At 42.0% G+C, this 23,396-nt stretch overlaps 1 protein-coding gene across 1 annotated transcript; it reads right to left on the reverse strand.

Annotated features, from left to right (window-relative positions):
• Positions 1 to 6,201: 6,201 nt before the first annotated feature.
• LOC125543753 (probable protein ABIL3) lies at positions 6,202 to 9,251 on the reverse strand. Its single transcript, XM_048707218.1, has 9 exons — positions 8,785 to 9,251; positions 7,885 to 7,967; positions 7,629 to 7,779; positions 7,329 to 7,428; positions 7,149 to 7,244; positions 7,033 to 7,069; positions 6,785 to 6,906; positions 6,590 to 6,684; positions 6,202 to 6,482 (listed from the first exon to the last, which is right to left on the reverse strand). Exons 1-9 carry the CDS (start codon positions 8,899 to 8,901, stop codon positions 6,330 to 6,332), a joined length of 954 nt encoding a protein of 317 aa, XP_048563175.1. The 5' UTR covers positions 8,902 to 9,251; the 3' UTR covers positions 6,202 to 6,329.
• Between the last annotated feature and the right edge of the window lie 14,145 nt (positions 9,252 to 23,396).

Raw genomic sequence — 23,396 nt, forward strand, 5'->3', positions numbered from 1 at the left:
TTGTAGATGAGTTCGTCCCACGATTCTTCCGATGAAGAATTTGATCTTCAAGAGGAGGAGGACCTCGCAATGGTCCTAGCTATGCACATCAACAAAAAGCCGAAGCATGATGGGTTTGGTTTTTGGTCGTCAGAAATTGTGGAGGGAAAGGATCGATGCCCACAACAGATTGATGAGGAACTATTTTGAGGAGAATCCCACATACCACGAGTCCTACTTTCGGCGCCGTTTTAGGATGAGCATCGAGCTGTTCAAACACATTGCAGAGAGAGTGGCGAGCCATGATCGGTTTTTTTAGCAAAGGAGGAATGCCGGCGGAGAACTCGGGCATATGACCTTTCAAAACATGACCGCCGCTTTGCGTATGTTGGCATACAGTATTCCGACGAATCTAGTTGATTATCACTTGGCCATATGTGAGAGCCAAGCCATCATGTGTGTCAAGCGCTTCGCGGTTGGAATCCTGCAGCTGTTTGGTCTAAATATTTGAGAGCTCCCAATCCTGAAGACGCCGCAAGGCTTTTGGAGATGAATAAAGCTCGTGGGTTCCCAGGTATGCTTGGCTCAATAGATTGTATGCATTGGAGTTGGAAGAATTGTCCTAAGGCATGGCATGGACAATTCCACGGCCAGAAAAAATGTTCCACTATAATCCTTGAAGTGGTGGCCGATCAGAAGACTTGGATCTGGCATGCTTTTTGGAATGCCAGGATCTTTGAACGACATTAATGTTGTTCAACGGTCACCACTCATGAATAGGATTGCAAATGGTGAACTGTCACCGGAGCAGTTTGTAGCGAATGGCCATACATACAACTATGGATACTATCTTGTGGATAGCATCTACCAAAGGTGGCAAACATTTGTGAAGCCGCTGAAAAAACCGGAAGGTAAGAAAAATGTTGATTTCCACAATGCTCAGGCGGCGGCTAGAAAAGATGTGGAGAGAGTTTTTGAAATTTTGCAAGCCTAATTTGCTATTGTGAGAGGATCGGCTAGATTTTGGGATCAAAATATCCTTTGATACATCATGAACGCTTGTGTGATCATGCATAACATGATCATCGAGAATGAGCGTGGGTAAGATTTGGAATATTCTTAGTATGAGTTGTTGGGACGTCTCATGCGAGTGCGGTGGAGGGTTGAGAGGGTGGCCCGCTTTGTTGCCTCCTATCATGCCATTTGACGTGCCGAAACGCATGATAAACTTGAGAAGGATCTAGTCGAGGAGCGGTGGGCATGGAATGGGCGACAAAACACATGATGTTGTATGTTTGTTGTACTGTTATTTGTTGTATTGGTCATGAACTATTTGTTGTATTGTAGTTTAATTATTTGTTTGAGTTGTAATAATATTTGAACTATTTTTTGTCGATTTATTTTGTGTGTGTTTGATCCTTTTTGTTTCACATTGAATGCAAAATGTTGTGTGTGCTGGGCGCGCGCTCTATTTTGCCGCGGTACAAATTTTCAGCGCATGATGAAGCAACTGTGTGGTCCGGCGTGCAAAAAGGCTATTTCGGCGCTGTAAAAAAAATTGTGCGCCGTGCCGTAGCGCATTTGTTGGAGATGCTCTTAGTTTCTTATGGCTAAGCTTCCTATATTTAATTAGTTGTAGATTGTAATTATGTTTTCATCTAGGTACATGTGCCTAGCATAGTTTCTTTCTAGGGTCATCAAACTTCTCTTTCTCCTCTTAATTAACTTGCTACATCAGATTTTTGCCTACTTCACAACCTTAGCACATATATAAGATGGAGCACTGAGAAGGGCTTGACAGAGTGTGGATCATGAAATCAAAGCGTTGGTTTAAATATTTATCTAGCCGGAGGTTTGCGAACAGGCCCTCAAATGAGGAAAAGCGATTAAAAATGACCAGCTCTTTGCTCTCAAATCAAGATCCTCCATAGAAGAGGAATCCGACACGAAGGAATACCATCTTCACATAGGGTGTGGCGGAGCGGCACATATATTCTCATTTGTCATGGCCAAGTCTGGGGCGACTTAGTCATTCACGGCCATCGGATCAAGGGTAAAAGGACGAGATCCGTCCGGTCACAATTCCAATGTTGGTCACAATAATCATTGTCCTGTGTTACTGTATCAAAGTGATGTTCGTTGTGTTATGTATCATCTCATCTAGATGGTGAGTATTTGATCCAATGGTTGAAAATGAGCAAAGTCCTAATACATTTCCTTTTTATCTCAAAAAGGAATGTCAAAAGCCAGAGCAGAGTCCTTTTGATCCACTTCATGATTTGCAAATTTGTTTGGGGAGGAAAAGGCCTCAAATTGATGTTGAAATTCGCTATACTATGAATACGTGACCATATACACACCCATCTTTGTACAGATATCTCCATCTGTCTCACAAGTTTCGCTAAATTGAGTAAAATTTGAGAATTTCCGCTAAATTGGATAAAAGTTGTCACAAACTTGAAACTAGGGGCTAAAAATTGAACTTCACTCAAATAAAAATAATAATAATAACAATATATATTGTTTTCATAAAGTAAAGAACAAGAAACAGGCTCACCCCTTGTATACTTTGGCTACTTCAGCACAAATGATCGTTCTCAACCAGAGTTAAACTTGATAGCACAGAAGTCAATGGTTTCTTTTACCTCTGCACCATTATACTATGCAGATGTGCCGTGTGGGAACATAGGAATGCATAAATATATAGGGACAATTCCATTTCTGCCCCTAACTGGAACCCACTACTCAAATTTGCCCCTAATTTCAATGTGTGCTCAAATTTGCCCCTCTGCCGTTAGTTGCCCTTATAGAAATGTCCTTCTGCGTCGTTACCGTCTGGTCAAACAGCTTTGACCATCTCGAAAAAATAGCATAAAAAGTCAAAAAAATCTAAAATTTTGTGGGATCGAAGGTACTTAGGTTCGCAAGGTGCGTGCAAATTTTCATGTTGTTTGGACATTCTAGGAGCTCATGGCGAAGGAAAAATAGTAAATATGTACGCGTGTGAACCGTAAATTCAAAAAAATAGCAAAAAAATTCAAAAAAATATGAATTCTTTTGGCATCCAAGATGCTTAGGTGTGGAAGGTGTGTGCAAATTTTTTTTGTGTTTGGACATTGTAGGAGCTCGTGGAGAAAAAAAAATTTGTCTCAGAAAAAAACTTGTAAAAATACACTATTTTGGTTTTTTCTGCGAGAGCTCCTCGCATGTCATTTGATAACAAAATTTTGCACACGCCTTGTGCCCCCGAGCATCTTGGATGCCAAAAAATTTCATATGTTTTTGAATTTTCTTGCTATTTTTTTAAATTTACTATTCAAAGATGTACAGATTTATTGTTTTCCTTTGCCACGCGCTCCTGATATGTCTAAATAGCATGAAAATTTGCACGCGCCTTGCGCACATGAGTAGCTTCAATCCCACAAAATTTCAGGTTTTTTTGATTTTTTTACTATTTTTTTTGAGATGGTCAAAGTTGTTTGACCGGACGGTAACGGCGCAGAAGGGCATTTCTATAAGGGCAACTAACGGCAGAGGGGCAAATTTGAGCACACATTGAAATTAGGGGCAAATTTAAGTAGTGGGTTCCAGTTAGGGGCAGAAATGTAATTGTTCCAAATATATAACCTTGAATAGTCCTATGAACATGACGTGAATTTCATTGATTTTGTTAGTTGGTTATATTTAACTAGTTGTACTTTGGCCAGGTTGTCTCCCCCTGATCTTTTTGGTTTTCAGTTGCTGAGGGAGTCAAATGTGAATTATAAAAATTGATGAATATGACAGAATGCATATTTATCTTAAGATTTTTGTTGTCACACTACTAAATCGATAACCGGATAATTCCAAAAGATATGTATAAATCCAATAGATACTGGTCAATCCATATGCTCCACAAATATTAGGAAGAAAGAAACCGGGGGAGGCAGCTGATGATTGGCCTCAACCACTAATTTTGCCAAGAAAAAGTATTGCTGTTGCTTTCTCTGATTGTCTTAATAGGTCGATAGTTCTCCTTCAGAAGTTTCAGCGTAGTTTATACGTTCATATCGATGCGGTCTATTCCGTGCTCGATCAGGATCATGCATGATAATATCGCTTCAGTGGACTGGATAAAGATATCTAGCGTGTTTGTCTAGTTTATAAAATAGACTGTTACTTTGCAGGCGCGGGAGATGAAATTGCGGTGACTATTCGAGGTGTGAATTCGTTTTGTTACGCAATATGGTCTGCGTGCGTGATATACTGATACTATACATGTGTGGATGTTAACAAGATTTTTTTTTAGAATATGAACGAGAAGTTAATATACTGCGCCACTGTTCTTTCCCTATAGCGGTTCAGAAAGATGACACCACATAGAAGGTTTTTTTTTTCTTGAGAAAAAGGGTGTGCTAACAGAGTTCCTTTTTTGTGAAGAAACTGCATCATTGCGAATTTGTGATAGACTAGCATTACATAGGCTAGGCCCAACATAAAGAGGTGCAGATTTCCGCCCATATATAGGTTAGACTAAGAACCAGCATGCCTGATGGGCTCAGTAAGGCCTGTGGACCCGGTTGTAAACTGAGAGGAGAGTGGTCACCATGGAACACACATGGCCCAAGTGAGTACACCTTTTTGCTAACAGGAGCCCACAGGTCCCAGCTGTGGCTTAATGTCCTCAATTTAGAGAACACAAGCCTTGCATCTTGAAAAGGAGGATGATCTAAGCAATCTCGCCCCATTTTGGACCACAGTCTGTTAGATGGATTTGGCTTAAATATCTACTAAAGTTTTGAATCAAAGGATTTTCATATGATTTTTGAAGGGCTAGAATCCTTAGAATTTTTTTTCTATATTGGTCATTTGATTCATAGGATTTTCCATACATTTCATAGGAAATCTAGTATCAACTCAAACATTTTTTTTACTATTCCTTTGCTTTTTCCTGTGGCATCAAACACTATCTGTATATCAGGATTCAAATGAGCATGCCACTCTCATCCTGTATTTTTTTTTTCTATTCCTACGTTTTAAGAATCCTGTAAATCGAAGAGGGCCTACTCAAGATGAAAATGGAAGGTGAAATGGACCAGGGTAAAATGCCCTCGAAAGGAGAACACACAATGAGCAAAGGTTGGCTGACATTGATATCCCTAACCCATCAGTGTTGAAGTCACAAACTTGACATTGGTGCTCGTAGTTTCGTGGATTTATTTCAGACCTATCGGCGATGTGAGTTTAGTGGGAGGAGACGTTCCCGTCGACTACAAAAGTGTCTGTGACGATTTGTCAATCTCAAAATGATGTGCCGACTCAGTCTCTTGAAGATGCTCGTAGGAGTAGGATGTACGTTCATGCGTTCATAGGAATGAGTACATGTGTGTATGCATGAGTGTTTGTGATTTGTACTGTGCTAAAAAAAATTTGGCTGGAAAGTTAGCTGACACGTAAACCAACATGGTTCCCTAAAACAAGACATCGCATCGTGTGGAACCTAACGATATGATCGCACGGAAGGGAAAGAAGAAGAAAATAAGGGGCTAGTGGGCTCGGAGAAGTGTTCCCTACTCTGTTGGAGCTGGGCAGTGGGTCACTGGGATGCGCACAGCGACCTAGCAGGTGTCCATGTTGGGATTACTGTATGCATACAGCTCTATTTCTCTTAGTACTCACTTTATAAAATAATATAAGAACGTTTAGATCACTAAGTAGTGATCTAAGTGCTCTTATATTAGTTTACAGAGACAGTATTTTACAAACAGAAGATTACAGTGGATCTACTCCCCCTTCCTAAATATAAGTCTTTTTAAAGATTTCAATACAAACTACATACCAATGTATATAGACCTACTTTAGAGTGTATATTCACTCATTTCATTCCATACGTAGTCAGTTATTGGAATGTCTAAAAAAGCCTTATATTTAGGAACGAGGAAGTATTAGTTTAGGGACATCGTCATTTGTCGTCATCCATGCCCACTGTGCTACCACTGACACAGGCCACAAAACCAGCCCAAACAGTTCTGCTCGACAAGATCGCCAACAGCGCAAACAGAGGAAAATGACACTGGAAGGACCACCATGTATTTGGTATCAAGATCTAGGCCACAGAAACGGGAAATGGATGTAGGTGATGGTATGGTACTGAAGTTGCTCTGTATTTGGTTGCTTCATCCGTCATGCGCTTGCGCAACGCCATGAGCACCACTGGTGGTGTTTCTGTCTGCATTGTATCTATAAACACATGGAAATGACACACAAGCTATATGTATGAAGGAATGAGATTTGGTCTGAGATCTCGAACATCATATGTATGAAGGAACGAGATTGGTCAACAAGGAACAAGGTCTAAGACATTTCAGCGATCAGTACTCGTCCAAGTAATTGTAGAGCGACTCGTCATTCCTCCACCGGCGTCTTGTGAGCAGCGACTTGAGGAAGCCCCTGCCTTTGCTCGATCTTTTCTCCCGCTCTTTCTGGTGTTCATAGTCGGACTGCACCTGCATCGAGGTTTGTCTCTGCAAGGGGTTATCACGTCAGAAACTAGAGAGAAGAAAAACTGGCTTCAGGATAATACACTGTTAAACAGAAAGAAAGCAACAATGCTGGGTTCTGGTTAACATACAAAATGCTTTGGATCCAGAGGTGGTCTTCTTGCAACTGTAGCAGATCGCGCCAGGGGATTGGGAGCAGTTGGTATTGGCGAACCTGCTCTTGTTTCTGTGAAGCAATGTCCGGTTAAGTTCTCTTCAGCAGAAGCTGCGCATTCAAAGAATGCAGCACTTGCTTGTTCAAATGTGAGGTCAGAATACTATTATACCTTTCGGATTCAAGTTCACGACTTGGGGTGATGGTGATTTAGCTCGCGCTTTTCGAGACGGCGACATGGATCGTGATCGATGATGTGTTTCACGAACTGCTGGAGACTGTGAACGGACACTCCTGCAACAGAACATGTTTTAATAAGCCTGTATTATGTCTATTTTGACAAAGAACAGTCAAGGGCTCTTATGAACACTTTGATCCACAATAACATGCAAACCACAGTCCTGAGAGTTGTCTGCCTACCTCATTGTTGTCTGCCTACTAACTGGAGTGGACATGGCTGAAAGATAAACCATTAAAAAAATCAATGACACAGCAATCTCTAGAGAACTCAGAACTCAGAAATTCAGTGAACTTACTAGACTGAGACTTGCGCATTTTGCGACCCGTATGTTGCCTGCTGTACCGTGTGGGCTCTGAAACTGGATGGATAGCGGATTCCACTATATCTACGCCTATACAACGGAACAACAATTATCTATATAGCACAAGGAGGTTATTATGTAAAGCACTAGAAACAAAATAGGCAGTGAATTTGCCTGGTAATATGTAACGCCTGTGGTACTGCGGTGCCCTGATAAGAAGAGACTGTTGAGATCTTCCCTCCTGGTCAATTGCCTGCTGGCAAATCTTTACCCTCTACAACCATGTGAAATAATGTTGCCACATTTAGGACTTGTGCGACATATTAACCAAGTTATCTGTGCGGAATGCCATAGACTCAAATGGGGGCATAGATGGCAGCATTTACATTTGTTCAATTATATGAAGTTAGAGAACATAGACAGAAAGAGGATTTACAAAATGTTTTCCCTTCATTCAGCATTCAATTACAATACCTGTTCAACCGATGATACTCGAAATTCTGTTTCATTAACCTCGTCAGCCTTTTCATTGACGAGATTATCCACCTTGTACGACACAAAGCCAAGATGGTCAACCGTGCTAACGAGTGCCTCAACTGCGTAGTCTTTTAAACTCGTCACCACCCTACAGAAGACAAGTGCAAATGAGATGCAAGATACGAGATAGCCTTCTGTTTAACCAGCATAGTAGACACGGAGCTGAATAATTAAACAAAACAAAAGACCGTACGTAGATCTGTGCGAGTTGTTTGTGTAGAATACTTCAAAATATTCTGCCGCTGAGTATAGCTGCGACCGCAGATTCCTCAAGTCCTGCAAACAAACATAATTTAAGCTCAGCATAGAGGATACTATAAGAAATGCCATATGGGAGGAACATCAATGATTAACTAAGGTGCAGCCATGTGGGGTTTCGTCGTTAACAAGGATCCTAATTTCATTACCTCGAATAGCGACAAATTTGACAAGAGATGACAACAGCACGCTAACGGTTGACATAAACAGACCAATAAGCGTGCCGGCATGCAACTAAGCTACAGTTCAAACTTCAAATGAGCAAAAGTCCACCGTATACGTGAGGCCCTACTACAAACTATGCATGACAACCTCCTTGGGTGCTGCTTATTTGCTAACAGCCTCAGTACCAATGGCCATTCCACTGCGACAAACCGCGCATTTTAAAATCATAATGCGGTAGCGCTTTTGCTCAATTGGGGGAAAGCAAGAGAAAGGTTGGGCCATTACAGGGTAGCGCACCCAATTATGTGAGCAATAGAAGAGTAGACATACAACTACATGGTACGGAAAAAGAAGGACTTAGTAACATAATACTACTAGCAGAAATTATGAGCACACTAAGTTTGGAAAGGTCACTGCAGTGCCTACCCTGTTCGCTTCTCTATCTCTACCAAAATGGGAACAAAATCTTAAGATTGACAGGGACATAGGGGGGCCACAATCAATCGCCGCCCCAAAATTGGACCCACCGCCAGATTTTCCGGCAACGCGGCCGCGCAATCGAGAAATGCAGACCGGTTTCCGCAAGAACATCGCCTAGATCCATGGGAGGGGAAGCATAAGATTGCGCCTCGGAGCCATGTGAAGGGTGAGGCGCAGGGAAACGTAGTACCTTGAGGCTGTCCGAGAAGAGGAGGCCCTCTTGCGAGGACGGCATGTCGTCGCTGGTGGAGGCGGCGTCGAGGTTGTGGGACGAGACGGAGGACGGCGACATTGCGACTGCCTCCATGGCTGAAGCCGCGGCACCAGGCCCCCGCCTCCCACCAACCAGCCTAGCGGAAACTAGGCACTTCTCGCCAAGATTCTCCGGTACCGGGCGCACCAAACCCCTCCTCGGCGGACCAAAACCCCCGAGGAGCGCCGAGAAAACAAAAAGGGAGGGCTTTTGAAGAAGAGGCGCCGTGTACTCTCGGGTGGTGGGGGTGGGAGGGGAGTAGCCGGCTCACCTACACGGGAGTTGAGCTGCCAACGGCAAGATCTGGGTCGGGTCCTGGTGGGCTCGGGAGACGCTAGTGATTGGTAGCGACATGAGAGAGGGGAGGGGCCAGGGTAGGGGGGATAGATAGATAGGGGCGAGGGGAAGAAGATGAGTGGGAAAAGAGGCGCTTTGGCTGCTAACTTTTGGGGGGATTTGGTATTTTGCCCCCCATTACTTTGGACTTTCACTATTTGCCACTCTTTACTTTGTATTTGATCTTTTGCCATCTTTTACTTTACACTTTGATCTTTTGCCCTCTGTCAGATGGGTCCCACGTATAATGACAAACTTGCCCCTCCCGAACAGATTGACCAGAAACAAGGACGAGGAACTCGTTCGTTCGCAACTCATCCCCTCCTCGTCTGTAGGAGACGGCGGCAGCCAGCTCCAGGAGATCCCCGTGGTCAACGACGGCAACGGCGACGGCCCCGGTGGTCCACGACGGCGAAGGCGAGTCTTCTTTCCCGCCCCGGCCCTTGGCCACCTAGGGTTAGGGTTACTTGTCGCCGCCACCGCCCCTCGCGTTTTGCTCCGCTGCCGGCCACCGCCTGTCCGCCCGCCGCCCGTCGCCGGCCACCGCCTCCACTCACGTTTTCCGCCGCTGCCGCCCCTCGCCTGCCCGTGCGCCGCCGCCGCCGCATCTGCTGCTCCTGGCCATGCGTCCCCGCCGCCTGCGTGCCCGTGCGCGCCGCCACTGCTGCTGCTCGTTGCCGTGCGTGGCAGGCGGGCATCCGGGGAGCAGCAGGGCAGCAGCAGCGGCTCATGGCCTCTACTGCTGCTCGTCGCCCGTGGTGGCCGTGTGTGGCCAGTGCTGTTGCTTCTCACCCCATGTGTTTTCACAATATAACTATTCCTATTTGTTGCTCCCTTTTGTACTTGCGAATACGTCAAGGTGAGAAGATTGATAAAATTTGGAATTGAGATCTCAGGGAAGTGTTGGTCCAAGAAAATAAATGGTGTACTGATTATTTATTCATGTGCTTTCAGTTTCGTTAGAAGATAACTTGTGATTACACGGCTAACTTTTGGACTAATCTGATATACACTGTTATATTACTATATTCTTGATATAGTAGGAAAAGAACCTACATATGCATATATCCTTTTTGATGTTTCATTCCAAATTATTTCAAGTTATGTGTTTGTCCTAAGCTAGACCAAGTTTATAGAAGAATATGAAATATCGACAACACTAAATATAGATATCAAAATGTATTGCATGATAATTGAAATGAAAATAATTTGGTGCTGCTCATGGCCGTGACTGCCGCTGCTGCTCATGCCCGTAGGCTGCAGTGCTATTCCTATTTGATTATTGCTTGTCACTAGAGATTTGATGGCTGCGGCGTTGGCTGATGAGGAAACACATGCAGCACCACAATTTGAAGTTGTTGCCAGTCCCAGTAGGCACATGATCACTATGCCACATAGTCTTCAAGGCAGTCCCAATCCTGTGATAAGAAGGATGTTGGCTATGGCGTTGGCGGATGAGGCGTCCCAGCAACCTACCACAACCGTTGGGAACACCATGATTGCATATGACATGTCCTCGAGCTCAAGGGCTAGAAAGTTGACCCCGAAGAGAAGGAAGAGCTAGTGTTGTGCTTGATCTTCTATGTTCTCTATGCTTTTAGTTATAGTTTGCCAGACTTGCCATCCTACTTTGTGTGGAACAATGCATCAAATGTTTCCTTATGTTTTTGGTTGTAATATGCCAGACTTGACACCTTATGTTAGATGATGTATGGACATGTGAAATGCTTTATTTTTCTATACTGAGTTCAAGTGTGATATGGATATGAATGTCTTTCTGGAAATATATGTTAGGATTTGGATGATATGTGCATAAACAGTGGAAATGCTGTCCAAATTGAGCCAAAATGCTGCCCAACTTTTGGACTTTTTTTCGAACAACCCAGCAAAAATTGAAAAAAAATCCATATAAACAACCATATATGTGTGACCATTCTGGTAAAATTTGAGAAATTCGAATTTCAGCTGCAAATTCTGACCAAATTTGAAAGTTCTCAGAAAAAAATGAAAAAATTACAGAAAATCACTCACGCATGAATGACTAATATGTGAAAGTTTCATAAATTTTTTATCAATGGTTCAACGTTTCTATACACTTCAACATTCAGCTTAACTAGTTTGACCAAAGTTTGACCGGAATTTAAAAGTTCTTAGAAAAAATTGAAAAAATTACAGAAAATCACTCATGTATGTGTGACTAATCTGGGAATGTTTCATCATAGTTGGATCAATGGTTCAACGGTTTCATGCATTTCAACTTTCAGCTCAACTACTTTGAGCACGTGAAGCGAGGCGAGTGCGAGATGCGAGGGAGCAGCACGCAGGGGGGGGGGGCAAGGAAAGCAGGAGGGGCGAGGCAGTAGGGCAGCAGGGCCGCCGGAGAGGAGCAGGGGTAGGGTTTGTGTGTGTGGGGGGGCAGCAAGGCAGCAGCTAGGGTTCATCACGTTTTTGGGGTGAGGTTGATCTATGTTTCAGTCAAAGAGGTATAAGGGTATACTTGTCCTCTGATTTGTGCATGCATTTCTTCTATCATTTGCAAAGATTGTTTTTGTGTTACAAAGTGGCAAAAGATCAAAGTGCAAAGTAAAAGATGGCAAAAGATCAAATACAAAGTAAAGAGTGGCAAATAGTCAAAGTCCAAAGTAAGGGGGGGGGGGGGGAACCAAATTCCCCTAACTTTTGTGGGGGAGCGGAGCAATGAGGGCAAACTGCAGAGGTTGTTGAGCGACACAGATGGACCATGGTTTTATCCTAGCCGTGTCACTGCGGTGTGGGCCATGGGTTTATCCTGTAGAGTTAATACATACTCCTTCCGTTCCCAAATAAGTGTCTCATCTTAGTGCAATTTTATACTGAGGGGGTGTTTGGTTCCAGGGACTTTTTTGTGTTGGGACTAGAAAAAGTCCCTAGCAAACCAAACAGGATGGGACTTTTTGCTAAGAGTCCTTAGAAGCACCTCCTTGAGAGCCTTTTTTAAAAAGTCTCAGGGACTAGAAAAAGTCCTAGGACTAGAGAACCAAACACCACCTGAAGCTAGTACAAAGTTGAGACATTTATTTTTGGGACGGAGAAAATAATTCTGTTCTTCAACTACTCGTTTTACGTCTCTAAAAACTGTCAAAATCAAGTTATATCTTCCTAAATTACTGGCTCATGTGACACTTAAAGTGACACGAGATTAAGCTAAGCAAGGAGCCTTGGAAATTTGTTGTGCAACCTCTCAAGCATCTGTCTAATTTGGGCTAATTTTTGTGCACAAGAATAAATTGTATACAACTATACGATTGTTGTTGTAGACATTAGAATTAACACAAGACAATAATAAACTTCTGCAATTTACGAGATGTGTGAACGTCAAATTTAAGTTGTCCTCTCGTGATTTGATTGTCGTTCGTATTTGGCTCATTGATGTTAAGGCCCGAACGTTAGGTGGGAGCCCTTCCCAGACTGAACAAATTGGTTCCCCAACGCATGGGGAATTGATTGTTCGGAGCGAGAGGCATCCCAACCCGAACCTTCTCTCACTCATGCTGGCAGGTCAAGCTAGTGTTTGATGTGTTCTGCCATGAAAAAATGAACATGCCCATTTAGATACCAAACTAAAATAACAGAAAACCAACTAAAAACTGAGAAAAAACTTTAGAGTAAAAATCACATAGAAATCTAGAAATTCATATAAAAATCTGATGGAATATATATATTGCCATGGATTATATGATAACACTGGACTATTATACTTGTTAGAACTACCACACATAAAAAAATACCTACAAAGAAAGGTCATTATAGTGGGACAAGTAGCAAAACTATCATGGTCTGCAATAAAAAAGGAAACTTTTTGCCATGCTCTAACAAGAAAATAAATTGCCATACTAGAAAAAACAATTTGCCTTGGCAAATTTTAGTGCCATTAAATGATGTAAAAAACACCATGATACATACAAACTAATTTTGATGATGCTCAAGTAAGAAAGCATCAACTAAATTGCCATGGTTCAAAAAAAGTGTACATTTATCGAGAGAAGAATAAATTTTCCATGAACAATACACAAAATCTGCCGTAATACATGAAACTAAATTTGCCATGGTCAATTATTGAAAAATAAAGCAATGATCAATAAAACTAAATTAGCCATGGAGAATTACTAAATTTGCCATGATCTATGAACTAAATTTGCCATGATCTATGAACTAAATTTGCCATCGTCCATAAAAAATTCGATGGTCAATTACTGAAAAATATGCCATGGTCAATTACTAAAACTTGCCATGAATCATAAACTAAAACTGACATGGTGCATTACTAAAATTTGCCATGATCCATGAACTAAATTTGTCATGGTTCATAAACAAAACAAAAATTGCCATGGTCAAAATGCTAAAATTGCCATGTTCTATAAAAAGTAAATTTGTAATCATGAATTACTAAAAATTGACATGATCCATAAGTAAATTTGCCATGGTTCACAATTAAAAAAAATATCATGTTGAATTGCTAAAATTGCCATGGTCCATAAAATAAAATTGCCATGGTGAATTACTAAAATTTGTTAAGATCCATGAACTAAATTTGCCATGATTCATAATAAAAAATTGCCATGGTAAATTACTAAAATGTGCCATGGTGAAGTATTAAAAATTTCCATGACCATGAAATAAATTTGCCATGGTTCATTTTTTTTGCCATGGTGAAGTAATAAAATTTGCCATCGCAACTACATGAAGGTCCTAACGCGACACATGTATAGGAGACCAATCGATCCAACTACGCGTGAGGCATGAATCGCAAACAATATCGTAATAGAACCATCACCAATAAAACAAACTGTGCACGATTGTAGACACATTAAATACAATTCAAAAAAGAGTTGCTTGTGCGATACGTGGCATACAGTTGATCCATACAAATTGCTTGCGATCATACAAAATAACGCAAACGGTTATCGAAATCCAGATGTGTGCGATAGACGACATACAGTTCAGTCGGATGAACTGTTTGTGATGAGCAAAAATAACACAAACGATTACCCAGATCCAAATGTGTGTGATAGACGACATACAGATCACTCAGATAAATTGTTTGCGATCATCCAGAATAACAAAAACGATTCGGTGTAACAAGATGTGTGTGATATCCGGCAAACAGGTCGATAATCAGAATTGTGTGCGATAATTCTAGGCAGCGCATACTTTTTTGTTGCGAATTATGTGCTCGACAAGGCACACAATTGAAGAAACCAACTATGCGTGATAATGTAAAAGATCGTTGTTGAATGCCTATTGCTAACCGTCTACGATGAGATTAACAGGGGAAACAGAGATAACAAATTAATTTAAGCGAATGGCAACAAAGATATACAGTCTGCTTAATTTAGTCCTTGTTGTTGTTGTTGTTGTTGTTGTTGTTGTTTGTTGTTGTTGTCGTCGTCATCGTTGTTGTTGCTGTTGTTGTTGTTGTTGGATGGCCCTGCGACATCGTCTTGGCGAAGACGTTTCTTACCGCAAACCGTTGGCTTTTCATTGCCGCTGTCATTGTCGTCGTCGTCATCGCCGTTGATGTCCTCGTCGTCGTCCTTGTTCGATCATTCCTACTCCTCCTCATCATCGCCGTCGTCTTCTTCGTCCTCCAACGGCTCCTCGTCCATCTGGTCATCATCCAATGACTCGGGCTGCAGTGGCCCTTCCATGAACCGGATAAAATCGAGGTCAGGGCTCGATGTCGGACTCATGGAAGACGAGTGGGCTGATTTCGTGGTTGACCTTTGATCGGGCGCAAGACTTCAGGTGGAAATGTTGTCCTCGTTGTGCTCGACATGGCTGCGCTACGTATACAAACCGCGAGAAAGCGAGATTGCAGAGTGTGTGTAAGTGTGTAGCGCGACCGACCGGGTCGATGAAGATGGTGGCGACCGAAGCGGGGTATGAATAAAAGAGGAATGGCAATTGAAGGGGGTGACAAATTATATTGGCACATTGGCAGGCAATCAGAATTCTGATATAATCAACCACAATTATTAGTACTCGGTCGCTCCAAATTCCCATGGTTGCATAGTTCCCAATGTGATAATTATGCACCCAGATTGGAGCGTCCAAATGTGAAACAAGCAATTTTCATAGGATAGTTGGCAAGCAATAGATGAGCTCTGCTTATTGATGTAGCCAGTTATAATCAAACAAAACCCCAAATCATCATTACAAACAATGCATAGAAGATGGCTAATGCGACAACTACAATTATACATGCTAATTCCTTCTTGACTCTTGCTCTCATCTATTGCCGGTGATTGATTATTTTTTGCTTCATCATAGTGATTGTACACTCCAGACCAGTCAGTTTCTCCTTCAGCTTTACGTGATAACACTCTGAGCCCCGACATGTCATTCATCATTAGTGAAAATGGAAGGTGAAATGGACAAGGATAAAATCAAGAGTTGCTGCAAAAGAGAAAAGGATCGTGGCAAAGCATGAGAAAAGGATCCCCGAGTTCTTAGTGAATTATAGGCCTACAAAGCATGGAATCAAGAGTTGCTGCAGAAGAAGGCTTGGACTGAAGATTTGATCAAGAAGAATGATATGCAAATTGAGGTGTTATTGAAGAAACATGTTGAAAATTATGCTGCTATTAACCAGTTTAGGTTAAGCAAAAGAAATCAGAGGGAGAGAAATTTGTGCTAAAATGTGTTTTAGTATTAGCATTATTTGCTATGTTTGTCAAGCTGCTGTCTTGAACATGTTGGTGTAAGAAACATTTGGATGAAAGGCTAATTTCAAGTGGACTAGTTCATAGACCATGATGTTTTACCTTCCTTAAATTTCCAATTTGTAGACACCAAATAGCATATGAGTTGTACTAAAATTGGATATCATATGGACTAAATTCATATAGTAGCCTAATAAAAATAAAACATATTTTTCCTGAAACTTCTACAAACAAAGATGCATATCATCTGGAGTAAATTCCAAGGGGTTAACAAGATGTTACATCTTGCTCAGATTCCAGGGGTACAAACCTACTCAACAACTCATCATATTTGGAGAACTCTTACATTATTTCAATTTACCTGAACTACATAGTAAAGAGCTAGTAAATTGATGACAACTATAGTAAGTGCCACCATGTATCTGTTTTTCTCCTCTGCCTTCACTTCAAGTCCTTGTATGACTCTTGCTTTCTCTCTCCATCCATTTGCAGCTCCTCTACCACATGATCAAATATGCCCATACCAATCTCTAGTTTCAACTTATCATTGCGAGAAATTCTCCTTTCTTCTGCAATAGTATACTTTAGCTCAACAATCAATATGTTTTTACTAGCTAATTCAAAACCCAAATTAGCCACCGCCACCTCCAATGTTGTCTTCTCTCTACCCACTGGATTGATTCATCTTGGTATGCAGTATACCAAAGATCATCAGCCTGCCTATTAAAGTATAATAATCCATACAAAATACAATTAACACTACAAATTAAATAAGGGATCATTCAGATAGGCCATGAGCACTAACTACCTGAACCTCCTCCAAATCTGGTGTAGTTGAGCGTGGCCAAGACATGATTGAATCGGTACCCTTGCCACTGTAACCGTTGCGGCCAGACATTGCCCGCGACGGCGCCCCTGAAATTTGGGGTTCATATGAGATTAAGGAAAGGGTTCCGAAGCGCTTGAATAAGGCGGATCGGGATCCGAGAGCTTACTAAGAAATGTCATGCGACTGACGGTGACTGTCTTCGATGGCAGATCACATCCAGATGGTCGAGAGGGCGGCAAATCTGCATGATGTATGTTGGCCTGGATAGGCAATGCGGGTAGAGAAATAATGTTGGTGCCGTGGCGGATGTGCACCACCGCCGGTCGTTGGTCGGCGCTGGAATCAGATCCGGTGATGCGGGCAAGTTGCAACCATGGCTATGGCTGCTCTGTGGAATGTGTGTGTGTGTGTGTGGGGGGGGGGGGTGCTCAGGGCTGTGCGTGGTTAGTCATTTACAAGTGATAGAGAGAATATACCCCACCTGTCATATGCAACGCTGATCCACCTGTCATAAGCTGCCTTGGCCCCACCTGTGATAAAGCTACCTCAGCCCCACCCGTCATAAGCTACCTCAGCCCCACCTGTCATAAGATGCCTCGGCCGACCTATCATAAGTAGGGGCAACCCCACATGTCAGGATCTTACTGCGTCAGCACTGTGGAGAGAGAGCGGACCGATGCCACCTATCAGGGTTTCAAGCGGCCCCACATGCCATAAGTTGCCTTGACCTCACATGTCAGGATTCTACCGCGATAGCACTACTGTGAGAGAGAGTGGAGCGAACCCACCTGTCAAAATATCATGCGGCCCCACTAGTCAGGAGCTGACGGTCAAAGGTTGTGACCGGATGGAAGTGCTTCGTTTGGGATTTTGTGAGCAGGTGGTGGAGGGAGGGAAAAACTGAGCAACGTTAGTTGTCGAGGGCAAAACTAAGCATAGGAAGCAACCAGGGGCATGAAAATAGTAGTTTTTTTCAAACATACCATCCGCCCATTTTCTCAAATTTAAGCAAATTTTTAGCCCACCATAAAATGTTCCCGATAACTGTTGTTGGTGTGCGGGATGTGAAGGATTGCTAGGTTCTCTTTGTTCTACATGCCATGCACAACCGGTTGTTTTCCTTGCACCGAACTTCCCTGCATAAAAAAACTACAATTGTTTGTAAGTTTGTAAATTTTTTAGTAGGTGATTTTTACTATGTGTAGTCAGTACCTGTGTCTACGTACTGCTGAAGAAGTGGTAGTAAAGGTCCAGTCCAGTTTAACTCCTCATAGTCTTACGCATTCCATGGTGTTGATTGTAGTGAGCTATAGAACCAGAAATTACCCACCCCATATCCATTTTTGCACCTCTTCTCTAATTTCTATGACCAAATAAAACATCAGAAAACATTAGTTTATGGCAACATTGGCATCTAACATGTCAACCACACTTATACATACACCAATAAAACATCCCAACAACTGATCATGACACCATTGGCATGGAACATGGCAGTTCTTTTCTTCTCTTCTTCGTATGTAGCACATCTTTTCTATGCTACCAGATTGCACATAGCAATGTGATACGTCTCCATCGTATCTACTTTTCTAAACTCTTTTGCCCTTGTTTTGGACTCTAATTTGCATGATTTGAATGGAACTAACCCGAACTGACTATGTTTTCAGCAGAATTGCCATGGTGTTATTTTTGCACAGAAATAAAAGCTCTCAAAATGACCTGAAAATTACGGAGAATATTTTTCGAATATATAAAAAATACCGGCACAAGAATTATCCAGAGGGGGCCACCCAGAGGCCACAAGCCCCGGGGGCGCGCCTTGCAGGCTTGTGGGCCCCCTGGAGCTCCTCCGACCTCAACTCTAACTCTATATAACCCTATACGAGGAGAAAAAATCAGAGAGAAGGGTTCATCGCGTTTTACGATATGGAGCCACCGCCGCCTTCTGTTCTTCATCGGGAGGGCTGGTCTGGAGTCTGTTCGGGGCTCCGGAGAGGGGGATTCATCGCCATCATCACCACCAACCTTCCTCCATCACCAATTTCATGATGCTCACCGCTGTGCGTGAGTAATTCCATCGTAGGCTTGCTGGACAGTGATGGGTAGGATGAGATTTATCATGTAATTGAGTTAGATTTGTCTGGGTTTGATCCCTAGTATCCACTATGTTCTGAGATTGATGTTGTTATGACTTTGCTATGCTTAATGCTTGTCAGTAGGGCTCGAGTCCCATGATTTCAAATCTGAACCTATTATGTTTTCATGAATATATTTGTGGTCTTGATCCTATCTTGCAAGTTGTAGACAGCTATTATGAGTTATGATCCGCATACCCCAATGTGACAATAATTGGGATTCTTTCCGGTGGTTGCCGTAGTTTGAGGAGTTCATGTATTCACTAAGTGCTAATGCTTTGTTACGGTTCTCTATTTAACGGAGGCCTTAATATACCTTAGTTTCCAGTAGGACTCCGCTGCCATGGGACGGTGATGTCTACTACACAACCTTCTTCTTGTAGACGTTGTTGGGCCTGCAAGTGCACAGGTTTGTAGGACAGTAGCAAATTTCCCTCAAGTGGATGACCTAAGGTTTATAAATCCGCGAGAGGCGTAGGAGGAAGACGGTCTCTCTCAAACAACCCTGCAACCAAATAACAAAAAGTCTCTTGTGTCCCCAACACACCCAATACAATGGTAAATTGTATAGGTGCACTAGTTCGGCGAAGAGATGGTGATACAAGTGCAATATGGATGGTAGATATGGGTTTTTGTAATCTGAAAATATAAAAACAGCAAGGTAGCGAGCGGTAAAAGTGAGCGTAAACGGTATTGCAATGATAGGAAACAAGGCCTAGGGTTCATACTTTCACTAGTGTAAGTTCTCTCAACAATAATAACATAGATAGATCATATGACAAGCCCTCAACATGCGACAAAGAGTCACTCCAAAGCCACTAATAGCGGAGAACAAACGTAGAGATTATGGTCGGGTACGAAACCACCACAAAGCTATTCTTTCGGATCAATCTAATAAAAGAGTTCGTACTAGAATAACACCTTAAGATACAAATCAACCAAAACCCTAATGTCACCTAGATACTCCATTGTCACCTCAAGTATCCGTGGGCATGATTATACGATATGCATCACACAATCTCAGATTTATCCAACCAACATAAAAGTACTTCAAAGAGTGCCCCAAAGTTTCTACCGGAGAATCAAGAACGTGCGCCAACCCCTATGCATAGGTTCCCAATGTCACGAAACCCGCAAGTTGATCACCAAGACATACATCAAGTGTTCTCATAAAGACTCAATCCGATAAGATAACTTCAAAGGGGAAACTCAATTCATCACAAGAGAGTAGAGGGGGAGAAACATCATAAGATCCAACTACAATAGCAAAGCTCGGGATACATCAAGATCGTGCCATAGAGGGAACACGAGAGAGAACATGAGAGAGAGAGAGATCAAACACATAGCTACTGATACATACCCTCAGCCCCGAGGGTGAACTACTCCCTCCTCGTCATGGATAGCACCGGGATGATGAAGATGGCCATCGGAGATGGATCCCCCCTCCAGCAGGGTACCGGAAAGGGGTCCCGATTGGTTTTTCGTGGCTCTGGAGGCTTGCGGAGGCGGAACTCCCGATCTAGGTTCTGTTCTGGAAGTTTTAGGGTACGTAGGTATATATGGGTGCAAGGGGTACGTCGGTGAACCTCCGGAGTGCTCACGAGGTAGGGGGGCGCGCCCAGGGGGGAGGGGCGCGCCCCCATCCTCGTGGGCAGCCCGGGAATCCCCTGACGTGCACTCCAAGCCCAACAGATTAGTTTCCTTCCAAAATTAACTTCTCCAGTTGATTTCGTTCCGTTTTGACTCCGTCTGATATTCCTTTTCCTCGAAATACTGAAATAGGCATAAAACAGCAAATCTGGGCTGGGCCTCCGGTTAATAGGTTAGTCCCAAAAATAATATAAATGTGGATAATAAAGCCCAATATTGCCTAAAACAGTAGATTAGCATGGAGCAATCAAAAATTATAGATACGTTGGAGACGTATCAAGCATCCCCAAGCTTAATTCCTGCTCGTCCTCGAGTAGGTAAATGATAAAAAAAGAATTTTTGATGCGGAGTGCTACTTGGCATAATTTCAATGTAAATCTTCTTACTTGTGATATGAATATTCAGATCCGAAAGGTTCAAGACAAAAGTTCATATTGACATAAAAAATGATAATACTTCAAGCATACTAATCAAACAATTATGTCATCTCAAAATAACATGGCCAAAGGAAGTTCATCCCTACAAAATCATATAGTTAGGCTATGCTTCATTTTCGTCACACAAAGATGTTCCCAACTTCTATACCCCCGATGACAAGCCAAGCAATTGTTTCATACTCAAATAATCTCAAACTTTTTCAACCTTCACGCAATACATGAGCGCGAGCCATGGACATAGCACTATGGGTGGTATAGAATATGATGATGGGGATTGTGTGGAGAAGACAAAAAAGGAGAAAGTCTCACATCAACGAGGCTAATCAATGAGTTGTGGAGATGCCCATCAATTGATGTTAATGCAAGGAGTAGGGATTGCCATGCAACGGATGCACTAGAGCTAAGAATGCTCAACAAAAGAAAACTAGTGGGTGTGCATCCAACTTGCTTGCTCATGAAGACCTAGGGCATTTTGAGAAAGCCCATCGTTGGAATATACAAGCCAAGTTCTATAATGAAAAATTCCCACTAGTATGAACAAGACAACTTATGAGACTCACTATATGAAAATCATGGTGCTACTTTGAAGCACAATATATGAGACTCACTACATGAAGAACAAGGTGCTACTTTGAAGCACAAGTGTGGAAAAAGAGATAGTAGCATTGCCCTTTTTATTTTCTCCTTCTTTTTTTGGGACTTTCTTTTTTTCTTTTTGGCCTTTCTCTTTTTTTTTGATTGGGCAATGCTCTAATAATGATGATCATCATACTTCTATTGATTACAACATAATGATTACAACTCGATACTAGAATAAGATATGACTCTATATGAATGCCTCCGGCGGTGTACCGGGATGGTGCAATGAATCAAGAGTGACATGTATGAAAAATAATGCATGGTGGCTTTGCCACAAATACGATGTCAACTACAAGATCATGCAATGGCAATATGACAAAAGTAAAGCATGTCATGATGATGATGATGATGGTGGAAGTTGCATGGCAATATATCTTGGAATGGCTATGGAAATGCCATGATAGGTAGGTATGGTGGCTGTTTTTAGGAAGATATAGAGAGGTTTATGTGTGAAAGAGCGTATCATATCATGGGGTTTGGATGCACCGGCGAAGTTTGCACCAACTCTCAATGTGAGAAAGGGCAATGCACGGTACCGAAGAGGCTAGCAAATGGCGGAAAGGTAAAAGTGCGTATAATCCACGGACTCAACATTAGTCAAAAGAACTCATATACTTATTGCAAAAATTTAGAAGTCATAAAAAATCAAGTACTACGCGCATGCTCCTAGGGGGATAGATTGGTAGGAAAAGACCATCGCTCATCCCCGACCGCCACTCATAAGGATGCACAAGCCAGGTACACTTCATGCTTCAAATTTGTTACACAACTTTAACCATACGTGCATGCTATGGGACTTGCTAACTTCAACACAAGTATTTCTCAAATTCACAACTACTCAACTAGCACGACTATGATATTATCACCTCCATATCTCAAAACAATTATCAAGCATCAAACTTATCTTAGTATTCAACCCACTAAAAAGAAAGTTTCACATATCTTGAATACCAAGTATGTTAACATTAAGCAAATTACCATGCTATTTAAGACTCTCAAAATGATATAAGTGAAGCATGAGAGTTCATCTATTTCTTCAAAATAAAACTACCACCATGCTCTAAAAGATATAAGTGAAGCACTAGAGCAAATGATAAACTACTCCGAAAGATATAAGTGAAGATCAATGAGTAGTCGAATAATTATACAAATATGTGAAGACTCTCCAATTTAATAATTTCAGATCTTGATACTTTATTCAAACAGCAAGCAAAGCTAAAGAAAATAAAATGATGCTCCAAGCAAAACACATATCATGTGGTGAGTAAAAATATAGCTCCAAGTAAATTACCGATGTAAGTGGACGAAAGAGGGGATGCCACCCGGGCATCCCCAAGTTTAGACGCTTGGTTGTCCTTGAATATTACCTTGGGGTGCCTTGGGCATCCCCAAGCTTAGGCTCTTTCCACTCCTTATTCCATAGTCCATCGAATTTTTACCCAAAACTTGAAAACTTCACAACACAAAACTTAACAGAAAACTCGCGAGCTCCGTTAGCGAAAGAAAACAAAACACCACTTCATGGTACTGTAATGAACTCATTCTTTATTTATATTGGTGTTAAACCTACTGTATTCCAACTTCTCTATGGTTCATAAACTATTTTACTAGCCATAGAGTCATCAAAATAAGCAAACAACACAATGAAAACAGAATCTGTCAAAAACAGAACAGTCTGAAGTAATCTGTATCAAACGTAAACTTCTGGAACCCAAAAAATTCTACCAAAATTAGACGACTTGGGAAATTTGTTTATTGATCAGAAGCAATTGGAATCACTATTTTATCACGTTCTGGTGAGTTTTGACAATTCGGGCACTGA

This window comes from Triticum urartu, chromosome 3, assembly GCF_003073215.2.
Source record: "Triticum urartu cultivar G1812 chromosome 3, Tu2.1, whole genome shotgun sequence".
Taxonomy (NCBI): Eukaryota; Viridiplantae; Streptophyta; class Magnoliopsida; order Poales; family Poaceae; genus Triticum; species Triticum urartu.

Bases quoted from the DNA above. Each gene is read 5' to 3' on its own strand.
- LOC125543753 (XM_048707218.1), bottom strand. From the start codon at position 8,901: ATGGAGGCAGTCGCAATGTCGCCGTCCTCCGTCTCGTCCCACAACCTC. The intron at 7,245-7,328 runs GCAAATTCACTG...TCCGTTGTATAG, and splicing joins CAGGCGTTACATATTACCAG to GCGTAGATATAGTGGAATCC. The intron at 6,907-7,032 runs GTAGGCAGACAA...GTTCTGTTGCAG, and splicing joins AGTAGGCAGACAACAATGAG to GAGTGTCCGTTCACAGTCTC.